A 16,154-nucleotide genomic window follows, 5' to 3' on the forward strand; every position below is an offset into this window, starting at 1 on the left:
CCCATGTCGTCCCATTCCAACTTTCGCATTGCGTTCTCGAGGGTTGCTGTGAATATTTTGGGTGAAATTGTATCACCCTGTCGGACCTCCCTCTTCACGTCAATGATGATTTTCTTGTAGAATGGCGAAATCCCGGTCGTGAAGTTACTGTACAACTCTCGAAGTACCTTAATATACTGAGTAGGGATGCCTTGGTTGTCCATAGCTTCCACGACCGCTTTCGTCTCAACTGAGTCGAAGGTCTTCTTTAAGTCGATGAAGGTGAGACAGAGCGGCATCTTGTACTCTCGTGACACCTCGATGAGTTTTGAAGCAGTGTGAATGTGGTCAATCGTGCTGAATCCTTTTCGAAACCCTGCTTGCTCGCATGGCTGTCCTTCATCGAAGACGTTTGCAATCCTATTAAGGATTACTCTTGTAAAGAGCTTGCAGATGACGGACAGTAGGCAGATTAGACGATAGTTGCCGATGTCATGTGGATCTCCTTTTTATACACCAACACGGTCTTGCTGGTCTTCCACTGTTTAGGAACCTTGCATTCCGACATATAACGTGTAAAGAGCCTTGCCAGGGTGTTGATGAGTACTGGCGGAAGGCTCTTCAGGTGTTCTGGTCTTATTCTGTCGGGACCGGGTGCCGTACGATTTCTTACCGAGATTATAGCATGCCGGACTTCGCGACGACGAAAGAACCTCTGGAATGACATTTCCATCTTCCCTCGGATGGTGAGGAGGGAAGTAGACATGGCTGTCGAAGAGATCAGAGTAGAAGTCGTAGATGATTTTCTCCATCCCCCTTCTCGATGCAATGCCTGTTCCCTTTGGGTTCCGGAGAGCAGTCATCCTCGTCTTGTGACTGGCGAAGTTTCGACGGGCATAGCCGATGCTTTTCCCCGCCTCTGCAGCATCAGCCAGCACTTCTGCTCTTCTCTCTTTAAGGTCTTCCTTTATCGCCTCTCTGCAAAGCCTTGCGAGCGCGGTTTGAGAGCGAGTTCTTAGTTTCCTGCGACTCCTGCTGCTCCACGCTGGCGTATCAACTCAAGAGTTTCAAGAGACAGGCGCCTCTTGGTGGTTTTAAAACTCTCAGCCTTCTTCGCGCAGTCGTGAAGGCGTTCAACAAGCCGGTCATATTCCTCGTCGATGTTGTCCATTACGGAATCTTCCCAAAAACCGGCTAGCGTAGCGAAGAGATCCCAGTTGATCGTAGTCCTAGGATTTCTCTCTCTGAACTTGGTGGCTTTCTCTGCTCTCCTTGTGAAGGAAAATCTTCCTCGGAGGAGGCGATGGTACGATCCCGTATAGAAGTTTGGTACAACAGCGACGTCTGTCAGGCAGAACCTTTTATTGACGATGATGTGGTTTATATCATTACGGTACCCTCCATCGGGTGACTCCCACGTCCAGCGTAGAGAGGAGGGCTTCTGGAATTGCAAGTTCCCATGGATGGTCTTAGTCGTCATGATGAACTCGGAGAGCCTCTCCCCCTGTTCATTCCATTGTAGGCAGTGGGTCCCTATGTGAGGTTTCTCAGGTGTTCTTCTCGGGCCAGTTTCGGCGTTGAAATCACCAATTATGACCTTGTAGAAGGTATGATCTTTTCGGTAGAACTTCTCCAGGTCCATATAGAAAGCTTCGACTTCTTCTTCTTCGCAGCTTGATGTTGGAGCGTAAGCGACGAAGATAGTCAAAGCTGGTGTTGGACCACATCTTCTCATCCGCAGACGTCGGATTCGGGTCGTAAGTTGTTCAAAAGAGTCGATGTTCTTTGCCACACTCGTGTTGACGAGGACGCCAACTCCACCAACACCTCTACTGTCGCATGTTCCTAAGAACAGTTCTTCTCCAGTTTCATATACGGCGTTGAGAGGGTGACGTCGTCTCGTCTCGGTCAGTCCGATGACGTCGTACTTGATCTTCTTGGCTTGCATCATCAGATCTTCGATGGCCGCTTCCGATGCAAGTCTACAAGCGTTATAAGTACTGATCGCCATCCTAGTCCTTTTTCGTTTTGGCAGCCTACATGACTCCTGCAACCCCGTCCTACCTGACGCTACCGTACCAGGTTTTCCTCCGGAATCAGGAGACTCTTTTCTATTACTGTGTTTTGCATAAAATTTAAAACACATGAGCAGGTTGCAAGCCTCTGGTCCCATGAGTTTTTGGGAGAACTCCGTTCTCCCGGAGTGGACATGTGGAGCCTATTGGTTGGAGGCGACTCCAAACCGCCTCCCTTTCACCTCCTAGTCACTTGGTTGTAGGCTTTTGGCCGGACCGACGTGCGGAATGCAACTATGTCATGAGTCAGTCCTGGCTCAGCAGAAACAGGGAGTCCATTCCCCGAATCCACCTGCGTCTCTGGGCAAGCACAAGGTCGCTTTTGGTCTGCGATTAGCCCCCTATCCGCCATTCGAGGACGTGCCACATAGCCTCGTGACTACTCGGCTGTGATTCCTCTAGTGAGGGAGATCTGTGGTCAGACTGGTATAATAATAATAATATAGATACAGATACATTAGATGTATGACATTATATATTGCATACATAGATATCTAATTTATTTCTTACAGTCTTAACAATATTTAGGTGGAGCTGTCACATCTTCCGGATATGTATGATCCAAAAGCTGGTGTACCGCGACCAGCAAAGCTTTACACAAAGCAGGAATACTCTGAAAAATTCATATTAATATTGGAGGGTCGCGCTCTTGTCACAATTGGTCAAGTTAGTTTATGTTCTTAATTTTGGAAAACGCACCTACTCACTCTGCAAGTACTCTACAAATCAACTTTTGTGAAATCTTGTGTCGAATTCGAGGTCGTTCCGTGTTTTCATTTCATGGACTAGAAAATGCATTGTGTTGTGAAAGTTCTGGACAGCTATGTCCTCTGGACTCAAATTACATTGAGTGATGACGGAAGACTTGCATACAGAGTAGTCGCAACCTGGATTTTGATTTTTTGTTACATACTGGATCCTGCTCTACTTCACATTACAGTCATCATCAAAAACTTGGTGCTCGTTTAGGGTTTCTCGTTCTTTGAGTGAGCGCTAATTTTGTTCATAGAACGTGTTCAGGAAGTTTTACTTTTTTGTTTCAGAATAATTGGTAATAATAAGTATTCTAAGAATAATTTTCGGAAAAGGCGAAAAAGGCAGTTGATCAGCATGACTCTGTTAATACATTCGCCTTTTATGACGAAATTTTCGATTATGTCGATATGTAAGTGCGGGTAAATCTCATCGATAGCTCACCTACTCTGCGCCTAGATCTCATAAATTGTTTGTGGTTTCTTTACACGGGCGCAAGGTTTGACAAACATCTGCACGGCCTCGCTGGACAGTCAGTACCAGTCGCCATTGTGTAAGATTTTGTGAAGGAAGGCGCAGGAAGTTTTTAACATCACGCGTTGCTTCAATAACCCAAGATAATATAGTAACATTCAGTAGCTAATGTCCGCTACAAAGGTAAGTGTATATTTCTATGTAAGCCAAAAAACGCGACCAATGTTTGAGTGTACGTAGCAAGAGGTACCATTTGATGTGCCACCTCGTGTTCGAAAGGATTAGGAGTGTCGACAGCTTATTTATTGCTACCGTAGGCTTGTGCGCTGTTTGTCCGGTAGGTGTGTCCGGAGCGGGTAACCGGACAAGCTGCTACATTTTTGAGAATAATTCGGTAAGAGAAAACTGGCTGAAATAGAAAAATTGTTAGTTAAGGAACAATGCACAACTAGTGTCCTTGAACCCCTACTATTGTGAACTGATGTTGAAGCGCGCTGACGTTTCCTAATTTGGTTGATCGACGATTAACAACTTTTTGTCATCACTTAACTTACCACACAGCATTCAGAGATTACCCTGACAATTCAAACAAATGCTCCCAGTTTTGGTTTTCTTCGCTGTCTCATTGTTATATCACATTAGCTTATTTGTAGGGGTTTTTTTTTTGGGGGGGGAATTAAAAAAAATGTGGTGAGTCATTGCTCATCGTCACCGAGCTTCGAAAGTATGCCCGCTTAAAAGCATCTTCTTGCTTCATTTGTTTACGTACGTATAAACCAACCGCACTCATTCTTCCGACATCTTTTGTTCGCATTCAGCAAATGTCACTGCGCCATTTCCGGTTTGAACGTTTTAGTTCCTCCATGCGCCGTAAGAGCTCCAGGAAGGACAGGATTGCTGTCACTACCTGTGCTTCTCAAATAAAAAAGGGCTGTAATGACGATTTGTAAGTGAGCAAGGACGCATACATAGGGAGCAGATGTTGAGAATCTGATTATGAAAAAGGATTAAGTGTGACATCATCGGACCACCAACACGCGTTAACGCTACAGAAGAAGAACTGTTTTTTGGATGATCTAACAACAGAGAACTTGGTATCCTCGTTAGCAGGAGCGTAGAAATAAGTATCGGCTCTTTCGAACACGACTCGAATCAGACATCAATGGATGAGGTGTATATCAATACTAGATTTGACTAGATTTCGTCGCTTACTTCCCAACATCAAGCTGCAAAGAAAAGGAAGACGAGGGCTTGCTCCTAGCGAAAGTAAAACTTGACATTGGCACTTACGGTTCAAGAAGGAACAAGCAAGGAGAGACACCTTCTGAGCTTCCAATGGCGACTAAGACCATCCATGGAAATTCGCAATCCTCAAAGGCCTCCTCTTCACGCTGGCTACACAACCCGTCTGTGGTTGATAAGAAATATTGGCGAAAGCTGTAGTTTCTTATTCCATTCTTATTCTTATTTCCATTGTTTTTGTTGAAGAAAAACTGCACTATGAAAATTATGGGAAAAAAACTTTAATTTCAAGAAAATTTACACTAACGAATGAAGTTTGTGCACAGAAGGTGGCAAAAACGCTACCTATCGCTTTTTATGATAGAAGATCGTAAATTCAGTCCTCTTCTGTGTAGTTGCTTAGGTTCAATGCAGAATTAGTTTTTGTTTCTTGCACCTGTAAAATTATAAAATTTTTGGTCATACTTTCTTTTCCTTTAATCGCAATTACTTAGTTCCCTACTCCGAACTCAACATCATTATGCGAAGTGAAGACTTAGAGGAGCGATCTGACGTCATCATACGTCTTTGTGTGTTCTGCATGCCTACGAAGCAATCTGTGAGCCTTACTAAGAGTTAAATGTCAGTATATGTGTAATATATCACTTGTATCATCTGTGCTCCGGTTGTTCGTCAATTTGCTCGAGGTGCCAGCAATAATACTCCCATTTGTCTCGATCGAGCTCAAGAGTTGCTCAGTTGCTCTTCGTCCCGTAAGGAACGAGAAGAGAATAATATCTTCATTTTGCGAATGGACTTTGCGAAGAGGTCTGACTATCGAGTCGACGGTCTACGTGCGGTAGATTTGATATCGCTTGGTGTACAGTCGTTCACAGCTGTGGTCCAATAATGGTCGTTGAAACGTGTTATTTGCCCACACCACTTTCATTTCACTTTCTATTCATGAACCGAAGAACTGAATCAAGATAATTTCAAGCCAAGAAATGAGTGGTGTGTGAGAAGAAAAACCGTTGAGCGTGCTTTAATAAGTTGATGTTACATGTCCATGCCTGTAAGATTTGTTGCATTTGTCATAATTATTTTGATCCATCCTGGGTGCAACACTAGGTGATTTTGCTGAACCAGTAGAATTGGGATACAACTAGAGGATTACTAATGTTCATCTTGAATAACTTGGTTACTTCAGTTGCTTGTTTTCTTTTCTTTTTTTTCTGAATTATCACGTGTTTGGAGGGTTTATCTGCATGGTTATTAAGCTTTGTTATTTTCATTAATTAAACTACACCACATTATTTCATAGGACGAAATGACTTTCGAAGCAGGACCTTGGCATGCTTTCGGTACTGAAATGTTGGAGCGTCTGATGGTATACAGTGAATGTGATTCAAAAAGTATGGTCGACATGGAGTTCTCTAGAATATCACTAACAACTGAAAGCAACAGACAGGTATGCGACGGGAACAAAATCTACAGAAAAAAACGCAGATCAAAAGGCTTCGAAAATGTTATTACAGTTCATCGATTTGTCTAAATAAAAGTGCTTTATCCTGAATGGGTCCGCATTCGCGAGCGCATACGATCCATAGCTCGATGTTTGGTTCAGGTTTAATTAACTCTGTGTTCCAATCTAGGCATGTTTGAGTTAGACAATGTTGGTTTTCTGCAATAAAAGGATAGAAGGGTAAAGTTTCTAGCGTTAATCAATCTGCTTTGGATGCGCCCCCACGTTCATTTCAATTCAGAATCGTTTAAGGTTTACGAGCGTGTAACTGGCCTATACAATGACCTGCGATGGCTAGCCGATGTGTCAAGTCAGTGTTTTATCCTCCTAGACAAGTCTGGTACCAATTTCTCGACGCCGGAGAAATAAAAGGCTTGGTGAGCACTAGGGCGGATTTGAACCTACGATCCATCGTGCAGAAAGCCGAACGTCTTACCGCTACACTATACTGCAATAGGTTATCTAAATGTTTTCCAGATGTTTTTGCTTTTTTGCTATCTTTTATTTTTTTCCCTTCTTTCTCCTCAGGCTATGTATATGTATATATGACTTACTTGACTTAATCGGCGGGCTGATGTCATCGTCTGACCCGACTACCCGCATCTTCGCCGAGGTGTGCCGTCCTTGAACACAGCTCTGCCCAACCTTCTCGATCTTCTACGAGAGCTTGCACAGAATCAATCTATTCGTCGCTATTCCATATTCTGCGAAACCTTACGTCTCGCCTGAACTGCCTATCCACGACGAGTGTCCTCAGGTCCTCTTTCACTACCTTAATCCAGAACTTCCGTTTTCGGCCAGGTGGCTTCTTCCAGCTCGAACCCGGCAAACTCCTCAGAACTCGTTGAACATCTGCCGGTTGATCCTTAATATATGACCAAAGAAGCGACGACGATTTACTTTAGCCACTTTCGATGGTGGTGCAAGATGTTGACGTCTTCCACATGTCATCCGCCGGTATACCACATAAATTTCTGCGTAAAGATCTTCATTGTGACATACCCTAGGCCAAAGTAGCCAAGTAGCCGTCTAAGCAGCTTTCGTTCCGTGCAATCAAGCCTCTCCATAACCGTTGATGGTGCTGCCCAAGTCTCCGATCCGTCCATCATGATGGGGCGAATTGCGGATAGGTAGACTCGCAGCTTGACTTCGTTGGTGATGGGGGTCGACCACAGACATTTCGTTAAGGAGTTAAATGCAGAAGTGGCCTTAGCGAATCTTTGCTGAACATCTCTCTCGTAGCTGCCATTGTTCTTCACCGTACAGCCTAGGTAACAGAACTCATCGACGAGTTCTATCGGTTTTCCGTCCACCCTGATTCCCGTTCGTGGTCTCGAAGAGATCCACATCTGCTTGATAAGCTGCAGCCAGCTTGGATACAAGGTTGACAACATGTTGAAGTTTCGTACTGCTTTCCGCGAATATAATAACATCGTCGGCGTACTCGAGGTCAGTCAAGGGGCACCCAGATGGTGCTAAGACAATGTCGGCAGGACACTGGTCGACTGTTCTTCGCATAATGTCGTCGACTGCGAAATTCAACAGGAAAGGTCCTGCTACTGCCTCTTGTCTTACTCCAGTTACCACTTCAAACGGTGTTGTACATCCGGCTGGTGTTCGAACTGCAGCAGTTGTTCGTTGATTCATGTCATAAAGCAAGTGAACGAACTTTCCTGGCACTCCATCTGCGCGGAGCGCGTTGAGAAGACGGCCTCGGTGAGGAGAGTCGAACGCGGCTTCAAAGTCCAGAAACGCTAGTTGCATTGGCTTCGAATATCGCTGCCAGATTTCGATCACTCTCCTGACGATGAACACCTGGTCAATCGTAGATCGGCCAGGGCGAAAGCCAGCTTGCTCGTCGCGCGTTGTTTCTTCGCGATGTTTAATGAGTCGGTACAGGATAATGCGCTCCAGTGCCTCGTACATAACACACAGCGAAGAGATTCCTCGATAATTCCTGGGGTCCGTGACGGATAACTTCTTGTGGAAGGGAATTATGATAGCGTGTCTCCACGAATCAGTTATCCTTTCGTCTATCCATATTGAACGGGTGATCTTTATCATCTCACGAATCCCAGACGGAGGAAAATATTTCAGCATTTCTGCGCTAATCCCGTCGTCTCTACCAGATTTTCCATTCTTCATTTTTTGAATACAGACTAGAACCTCCGACTCGGTCGGTGGCTCCTTCGTTAACCGCATATGTTGGTTTATGAACGTGTTCAGGAGCTGACGGTGCTAGCCGGTTCAGCAAGGTCTTGAAGTGTTCCTTCCAAATTGGAAGGGTTGCTTCGCCGACAGCTACTCCATTGGCAGTGTTGAGGACAGGAGAACATCTTTTCGTTTTGCCGCTATACTATTTTAGTAGAGCGTAGGCTTTCCCCTGGTTCCTGTCCTCTCACTCCTTCTCAAACTCAATCGCTCTTGACGTCCACTCGTTACCGCGGTCTTGTTGCAGTTGACGACGCAGCTTTCTTCTAAGACGCTTTTCCTGCCTGAAATCACCAGTGCTGCGCGCGACACATGCAGAATCGTACGTGGATTTTGTTTCCGCAGATGCAAAGGCAAACTTCTTCCGCGACAATAGAACCGGGAGCGTTTCTCTTGCAGCGTCCTGGATTTGTGAAGGAATCCGCATCGCTAAGCTTCTTCCTGGTCCGTACTCCAACATGAATAGACACACGTTGGCAGAATTTTGTTCTGCATTCATCGTCTTTCAGACCTGTCATGTCGATTTTCGATTGAAGAGGAACTCTTCGGTTTCTCTTGTGGGACCGTATCTTGAGGCTGAGAAGAACTGGATGGTCGTCAGAGTCGAACGCGACGTCCCAAACAGCTCTAGATTTTCGGATATCTGACTAAGGAATGTTCCTCGCCAGAACGTAGTCGAGCTGAAGCTTAAGAGTCTTCATCTTCCGCTTGCGCTGCTCTTCAGGTGTTAAAAGGGTTGACCCCTGCCACGTGAGCTGATGGCGTCGACGATTCCTCTTAAACGTGGAAGCGATGATGAGACCCGTCTGTTCGCACAAGTCGACCAGACGGTCACCGTTGTCCGACGTGCGCTCCGCTGGATAATACCATTTTCCTAGCACGTCGGATTGCTGTTCGAGTCCCATCTTCGCATTTGCGTCGATTCCGACAATAACCACCTGCTGGCTTGGTATTTTAGACATCAACGCATTGAGTTCATCATAGAAGACGTCCTTACTGTTGTCCTCAGCGGTTTCCGTAGGTGCGTGAGCACTTACGATCCAGAGTTTACGTCCTCCGCGATCCCGCAGTCGTAAAAAGACGACGTTGAGCCAAATTCCTCCACCAGGTTCCTGTAATCGTTCCTCACAGCTATCGGGCAGCCACCTACTTTGTTCTCATCAGCATTGCATGGGTAGAGCGGCTTGTTGGAGTTCACTCGATAGTGTTCGGCAGTTCAGCGTGACGAAACGAATGGTTGTTGCCAAAGATTCCATGCTCTATTCAGACAGTTCACCTTTCAGGTTATGAGCTTTGGCGATGTGCTGGATGACAGCACCTTTTTGCAATGTATGGGAATCTTTCGCCATATAACAGCGCAGATTATATGGCTCGTACGTTCACAATGCGTACACTCGAACGCCTGATTGCGTTTAGTTAAAGCAGGGCCACCACGTGCAGGTAGCAATCAGATCGTATACGCGGCCCTTATATATATATATATATATATATATATATATATATATATATATATATATATATATATATATATATATATATACGTATATATTATACCAGTCTGAATGTCCGGCTAAAGCCGGACTTCAGACTTTTGTGACTGACTTTTTTTCGCTTCTCCCCCCTTCACTGTACAATGAAAGTTAATAGCAGTGGCGTTTTTTTAAAATTAGATCTTTGTTTTTTCAAACAACGCTTTCCTTCTCTTTTTTATTATAAATTAAAGCGAAAGATAACAGTTTTCCTTCCAAATGCGTCAATTCCACATTTGGAGAATATTCGACCATCAGCTTCAAACACTCCTTCGATACCAAAATAGTATAGACACAATTTGAAAGCATTACTCGACGTATGAGTGTTCCTCCTGATTTTCCCCAACATTTATCACAGAATGATGTTTTAACAAAAAATGACGTAAACAACCTTATCATACCGATAAAGATAAGTTCCACATTAGATCTTGTAAACTGTTGGGTACTATTTAAGCAGCAGTTTGTGTGGGTGTTTCTACTTTCTGAAGAAGTCATGCTACCAAGGTGAGGCAAACGTGCGAAGAAATAGATACATGGAGGACTCTTGGAGGTCTAATGCAACACGTGCAGTGACCATGGATATGAAACGGTCGCAACGTCTAATTTACCTTTCGCGACATCCATACGAAGTTATTGCGCACTTATCCGACGCTGTGGGATCCGTTGCACTACATTTTATAGCTATCTGGCGTCGGCGCACCAACTCCACGCCGATGGACCCGTCGCACCCAACTTTATGGATGTCTGGCGCCGGCGCACCAATTGACGCCGGTGTACCCGTTGCACCTCATTTTATGGATGTGTGGCGTCTACGCACCAATTTGACGACGCACCCCATTTTATGGATATCTGACGCCGGTGGCCCCGTCGCACCTCCCTTTTCGATTTTCGTGACTGACACACACACGTGACAGAATAAGCCCGTTATTATATAGCATGATATATATATATATATATATATATATATATATATATATATATATGTACGTATATGCCATGATATATAATAACGTGCTTATTCCGTCGTGTGTGTGTAAAGGCGGTCAGTCAGTCAGTCAGTCACGAAGTTCAAAAATGATTGCGACTAGTCCAACGGCGTCGAATTGGTGCGCCGGCATAGTAGAGCGATAAAATGGAGTGATGCGGGTCCAAAGGCGTGGAATTGCTGCGTCATGGTGCAGTACTATCGCGCAGTAAATTCGTGTGCAGGGTAAATGGGACGGTTCAATCGTTTCATAACCGTGGCCACAGCACTCGTTGCTTTTCACCTCTATTGGCTCCTCCGTTCCTTAATTTCCTTGCACGTTTGTCTCAGGTTGGTAGCATGCCTTCCTCTAAAAATTGAAACACTAATGAAACCGGCTGCTTAAATAGTAGCCAACAGTTTACATGGTCTGACGTGGAACGTTATCTTTATCAGAACCATGATGTCGTTCACGTCTTTTCATGTTAAATCATCATTCTGTGATAACTGTTGGGGAAAAGCAGGAAGAAAACCTATACTTAGGGTAATGTTTTCAAATTGTGTCCATATTATGTTGGTATTCAAGGAGTGTTCTGAAGTGAAGTTTGAATGCTCTTCAAATGTAGAAATTATGCGAAAAGGAAGGAAACTATGGGATCTTTCGCTTAAGTCTGTGAAAAGAAGAAAGAAAAGGCGTTGGTAGAAAAGCACAATTTTAATTTTGCATAAAATGCCACTAGCCGTACTTCAGACATTCTGTGGTGTTCGCTTCGCTCCTTTTCACTGATCAATGAAAATTAATAGTAGTGGCACTTTCGGTGAATTTAGATCTGTATTATTCAAACAACGCTTTCTTCCTATTTCCATTGTAGCCACACGGTCGGAACCGCCCTAGTGCAAATCAAACCTACGAACATGACATGGGCGTGTGTGGCGCAGTCGATTAGAGGTCCGTTGTAGCCACACGGTCGTTGCTTCGAAACCGCCCTAGTGCAAACCAAGCCTTCTATCTCTTCAGGGTCGATAAATTGATACCAGACTTCTCTGGGAGGATAAAAACACTGACTTGATTATCGGTTGGCCCCCGCAAGTCATTGTCTAGGCCAGCATGCGTTCTAAAACCTCAACGATTACGAATTCCAGTAAAACGCGTTGGCGTATCCCAAGTGGATTGATACGCCAGTGACTTCATCTTTTTTTATTCAAAGGATGCTGTCTTGGTCCTTGCACGGTATCTGCCGTCCGCAGCACTGATGTAAACCAGGCAAAGCATCTGATGAGGAAATTCCGTTGTCTGCTGTAACGCGGTCGCAAGAACGAATGAACTTTGAGAGCGAAGAAGTTTTAAAAGGCAGAAAGGGGTCGCGAGGAGGTAGGAAGAGAAAAAAGGGCAAAGAGGAAAAGAGGAGGTGGTAGCCGATGGTAAATAAGGAGATATTAAGGGACGCAAAATGGTGGGAAAATAGATGCAGCGAAGTATTTTTAGAGTATTTGACAAAATATTTTTCAACCTTTTGGTCCAAGCTAGTTTGGGGAAATACTAAACAAATGAAAGACATTGAGATAAAGAGAAATGCGAGATCATAAGTATGAAGACAAGACAAGGAGTATAAAATACGCAAGACGTTTTGAACTGAGGCGTGCATCCTTGCTTTGGAGTGAAATTTTCAAAAAAACCATGAATTTTTCCAGTCAGCTGTCAATACATCATATCATCGAATATCATCGAGTATCATCGAATACCTGAATAATTGGAATTATTACAAATAATCATAAGCATTTCAAATGAAATTATAACTGATAGACTGGGGGTTGGAGGGAAAAGCTCTATCGTAGTGATGCTTCAAACGTAATAATTGGCTAATGTCTTGACATATGACGCATCCACAACTTGATCGACCAGCGCTGACAGAATTGCATTCGTTTTTACGCTGTCGACGAAGGTTAGAACAATAGGCAGGCGGTATTCCCGACAAACCTCCATGACCGTCAACGCGTTGTGATTCCAGCTCTTGAGGCTAGGTTTCACCGAACGCCCTAGAAATGCGCGTGAGTATGATCGTCTTTGTGCTCTTGTAGGTTTCTTCATGGTCGACAAAAGTTAAACCTTAAGGAGATAATATTCACGGCAGTTCTTTGTGACCCTTGATAAGATCCAAATTTAGTTAGTGCAGCTCAACTCTGACGGAATCCGCCATATTCTTGAAGTTGGGCTTCATCCAACGACCTCGATATGCGCATAAAGATGATCCTCGTGAAGGTTTTGGATAAGACACTCAACAAGCATACCGGACGATAGTTTTGAAGGGCATTTGCATCACCCTTCCTGTGGGTAAGAACACTGCGAAGTCTTCCAGTTGTCTGGGATACTTTCTTCCTGAATACAGGACGTATTGTGCGCCACTATAACATGCTGGTCAAGATCATTGCAAAAACGACCCCATTCACTCAGAGACGACTCCCCCTCCATAGTGGTCGTTAACGTCGCTAATAAAAACTAAGCATAGCAAATAATATTCGGAAAAAAGTTTAAATTAATCAGTTCAAGATAAAATAATGAAATGAACAGCAAGTAAAATAAATACAAACAAATCAAAATAAATTTGCAGCATTTACGCGCGTTTTGGAGGTAATTTTAGCGATGGTCACTGACCCTGACTGGGAATAAGTGCAGAACTGATGCGGATTCTGGTAGATGAAAATAAACCTTTATAATCAAGTGCCAAAAAAACCTAGAAAAGCGAAAAGATGCGTTTTTAGGGAAAAGTTTGTGATGTAAAATAATTAAATTTTCGCTCTTAGAGGCAGTCTGGTGATTTCGAAAGTCAGTTTGGAAAATTTAGGAGTTGCAGGAATTTTCCCAGCTTTTTTCATCTAATTTCCGAGAGAACGAGTAGGATTATGAAACTGTGAAACAAGGTTCTGATAGGAAAAAATCTTCCTTATAACAATTAACAATTAACAAAGGAATAAATTTTACTGGAATCACTTTTCTTCCTTGCGCGACTACAGTATTCGTTTGAGTTCTCCACTTTGCAGCAGTTACATTAAGACAATGAGTCTTCGAGTGTTGTAAACGACTTCCTTCATACTTCCTTGCCGATAACAAATGTTGTTTTCTATCTTGGTTCTGAGTCATATTTTCGATCAAAGTAGACGGTGATCAGAACCACTGCAGAAAGATAGTACTACAGAGACGTCAGACGTTACGCTTGGTGAAAAAGTGTGGTCTACCTTCTCACGAGTCGCACCGCCGATTTCCATGTCCAACGTCGATGATCTTTCTTTATGGAAAGAGAATTCGCATGAAAGAGACGACTGGCGAAGAACAGTTCGGCGGAACTCTTGTCGTTTTCATCCCGGTCACGTAGTCCAAATCTTCCGATCCTGTATTCCTCTTTTCTAGCCTTTCCCAGTTTTGAGTTGAAGTCTCCGAGAACGAAGTTATAGAATGACTTTTCCTTGAGGATCACTTTCTCCAGCTCCTCATAAAACGCGTCCGATTCGGATTTATCAGCTGCTGTTATTGGTGAGTAGAAGTTGACGATACTTACGGATTTGTGGTGCAGAAGGCGGAGGTGAAGGATGGCCAGAAAAGGTGAGAAGATCGTAAGAGTCGGCAAGAGGAACGACAGATGGGTGCACAACAGAACCAGCACCATTTACATTCCGCCACGCAACCTTTTCTCCACGAATGAATCGCTCCTTCTGCTCCTAGTCTCTTGGAGTCACATAGAAATTGATACGCTCTCAAGCTCCGAGGAGAGCGTATAGGTTAGCGTCTGTGGACACTGCTCTCGCATTGTAAGAGCAAAGTCTGAGACAGTCCCCATGACAAATCTACCACGTGCTGCCTTGGTACAGAATCAGAGACGTCCTGAACAACCCGAAGTTTGATCGTCTCTAACCAGTCGCCTTTTTTGCCAGGTGGTGAATCTTAGCACGCTTTGATTTACTTTTAACTGGACTTCCGATTTTTAACGAGAAGTAGGAAATGTTTTCTCACCCTAGAAGACCCTGCCGGAGGACATACATTCACTGCGCACGCAATTCGACGCCCAGAGCCATCTCCATGAAGTTATGAGGTGGTAAACCTTTAGTTTATTGTACTTAGTTCTTACGGGCGGTCAGTAAAAGGTTCCGTTGTGGCTGCGACATGATCGATCTTAGTTTTGATTCCGCCTTAGTGCCACCTAAGCCTTTCATCCCACCGGCGTCGATGAATTGGTACCAGACTTTACCGCGGAGGATAAAAACACTGACTTGATACATTAGGTAGCCTCCCCTAATCATTGTACGGGCTAGTTACGCGTTCGTCAACTTCAAAAGATTTTGAGTTGAAATGAATTCGGTGCCGCATCCTAAGCGGATTGAGGAACGCCAGACACTTTATCCTTCTATCCTTTTATTTAACATTCTTCACCGTTCATAGCTAATTAAGATGCTGACTTGACCATATGTTTCACAATTTCCCGAAAAAGTGGCAAGAACTCCATTCGCTTAAGACACATGCGTTCTAGAACGTTTCTTGTGAAAGATAGTTGCGATTTTTTTCCAATCCACTACAAGAGCTAATAAATTAGAGAGAATGAGAGGGAGAGGGGGAGGGGTCGTTTTTGAGAATAGCAACCACATGGTTGATCTTGTCAGTAATAGTCAGTAATATTGATAATTTTCTGGGTATATTGTCTACGACGTACTGATATTCACATCGGCGCCCCCAAAATCCTTCGGAAGAGGTTTTTGTCGCATTTCATAAATTCTAAATTTCAAATCTGCAATGAAGGTAAGAAAAACCACAATGTCGTTCCCGAAGGGCATCAACCAGCAGAGTGAGCACTAATGATCACGATAATATCCGTATCTTAAAAGAGAATTGATCATCGCCTTAGGAATCTCCCACACTGCGCATCCACACCACTGCTAGGTCGGCATGTCCCCCATTCTTCATGGCAATTCAGTTGATTGGATTGACTACCGAAGTTTGAGATACATTGGCTTATGAGCGCGGAGTCGTATCGGACGAACGGACAAACAGACAAAAAATGGTTTTATATTCTAGTACCACGGTAGATTTTCCGCCCTCCATTAAGTGCTAGGTTGGTAGCCCATTTAGAGCGGGTTTAACGCAGCCGTTCATTTTTGTAGTAGAATGGAATTATGGGTAGAATTCTGACCAAGATGGGTGCTCCAGATAGCAGTGATCACAATGGCACAGTCCGGAAATGCCGAAACACTATGTTCTGAAGGGAAACTCCAAATCCTCACTTTCTTTTACCGCTAACTGCTTCAGGGAAGCTACGCGATGCCAATATAGTTGATAATGGTCAGTTACATTTAAAACTATTTAGAAACTGGTAAATTCACCACTATACTGTCATTTGCATGAATCATTTTCCGATGCAGATATAACGATGAGAAAGCAA

The 16,154-nt window shown here is 44.0% G+C and overlaps 7 protein-coding genes across 12 annotated transcripts in view; 1 reads left to right on the forward strand and 6 right to left on the reverse strand.

Annotated features, from left to right (window-relative positions):
* RB195_023405 (uncharacterized protein) overlaps window positions 1-278 on the reverse strand; it is a gene marked incomplete at both ends in the record, with an annotated part of 717 nt that extends 439 nt beyond the window's left edge. Inside the window, one exon of the mRNA XM_064210829.1 lies at window positions 1-278. This exon is cut by the window's left edge and continues 439 nt beyond it. Coding sequence (XP_064066709.1) covers window positions 1-278 — 278 coding nt within the window.
* Window positions 1-1,990, reverse strand: part of RB195_023404 (uncharacterized protein) — a gene marked incomplete at both ends in the record, with an annotated part of 6,594 nt that extends 4,604 nt beyond the window's left edge. Inside the window, 3 exons of one of the 2 annotated variants that reach the window (XM_064210828.1) lie at window positions 1-484; window positions 533-957; window positions 1,038-1,990. The exon at window positions 1-484 is cut by the window's left edge and continues 425 nt beyond it. In XM_064210828.1, the coding sequence (XP_064066707.1) occupies window positions 1-484; window positions 533-957; window positions 1,038-1,990 (1,862 nt within the window). Of the gene's footprint in view, window positions 485-532; window positions 958-994 lie in introns of those variants that run through there. The other variant, XM_064210827.1, reaches the window with a different exon arrangement.
* RB195_023406 (uncharacterized protein) lies at window positions 525-842 on the reverse strand (the record flags this gene model as incomplete). The annotated part of the gene is made up of 1 exon (XM_064210830.1): window positions 525-842. One exon carries the CDS (start codon window positions 840-842, stop codon window positions 525-527), a length of 318 nt encoding a protein of 105 aa, XP_064066710.1.
* Window positions 1,991-2,282: 292 nt separating the features above from the next.
* On the forward strand, window positions 2,283-6,393 carry RB195_023407 (uncharacterized protein; the record flags this gene model as incomplete). Of its 2 annotated transcripts, none has more annotated exons than XM_064210832.1 (4): window positions 2,283-2,429; window positions 2,583-2,720; window positions 5,824-5,970; window positions 6,277-6,393. In XM_064210832.1, 4 exons carry the CDS (start codon window positions 2,283-2,285, stop codon window positions 6,391-6,393), a joined length of 549 nt encoding a protein of 182 aa, XP_064066712.1. The 2 variants fall into 2 exon arrangements, with proteins under 2 accessions (XP_064066712.1, XP_064066713.1); XM_064210831.1 differs by lacking the exon at window positions 6,277-6,393 and adding an exon at window positions 6,038-6,058.
* A 578-nt stretch (window positions 6,394-6,971) lies between these two features.
* Window positions 6,972-8,226, reverse strand: RB195_023408 (uncharacterized protein; the record flags this gene model as incomplete). Of its 2 annotated transcripts, XM_064210834.1 has the most annotated exons (2): window positions 6,972-7,291; window positions 7,338-8,226. In XM_064210834.1, 2 exons carry the CDS (start codon window positions 8,224-8,226, stop codon window positions 6,972-6,974), a joined length of 1,209 nt encoding a protein of 402 aa, XP_064066714.1. The 2 variants fall into 2 exon arrangements, with proteins under 2 accessions (XP_064066714.1, XP_064066715.1); XM_064210833.1 differs by lacking the exon at window positions 6,972-7,291 and having other exon boundaries at window positions 7,306-8,169.
* Window positions 8,227-8,422: 196 nt separating this feature from the next.
* RB195_023409 (uncharacterized protein) lies at window positions 8,423-8,734 on the reverse strand (the record flags this gene model as incomplete). The annotated part of the gene is made up of 1 exon (XM_064210835.1): window positions 8,423-8,734. The coding sequence occupies one exon, from the start codon at window positions 8,732-8,734 to the stop codon at window positions 8,423-8,425; it is 312 nt and encodes a 103-aa protein (XP_064066716.1).
* Window positions 8,735-8,882: 148 nt separating this feature from the next.
* On the reverse strand, window positions 8,883-14,390 carry RB195_023410 (uncharacterized protein; the record flags this gene model as incomplete). 3 transcript variants are annotated; one of them, XM_064210836.1, is made up of 3 exons in its annotated part: window positions 8,883-9,347; window positions 13,018-13,105; window positions 13,963-14,390. In XM_064210836.1, the coding sequence occupies 3 exons, from the start codon at window positions 14,388-14,390 to the stop codon at window positions 8,883-8,885; spliced, it is 981 nt and encodes a 326-aa protein (XP_064066717.1). The 3 variants fall into 3 exon arrangements, with proteins under 3 accessions (XP_064066717.1, XP_064066718.1, XP_064066719.1); XM_064210837.1 differs by lacking the exons at window positions 13,018-13,105; window positions 13,963-14,390 and adding an exon at window positions 12,707-12,817; XM_064210838.1 differs by lacking the exons at window positions 8,883-9,347; window positions 13,018-13,105 and having other exon boundaries at window positions 13,959-14,390.
* Between the last annotated feature and the right edge of the window lie 1,764 nt (window positions 14,391-16,154).

Source organism: Necator americanus, chromosome X, assembly GCF_031761385.1.
Source record: "Necator americanus strain Aroian chromosome X, whole genome shotgun sequence".
Taxonomy (NCBI): domain Eukaryota; kingdom Metazoa; phylum Nematoda; class Chromadorea; order Rhabditida; family Ancylostomatidae; genus Necator; species Necator americanus.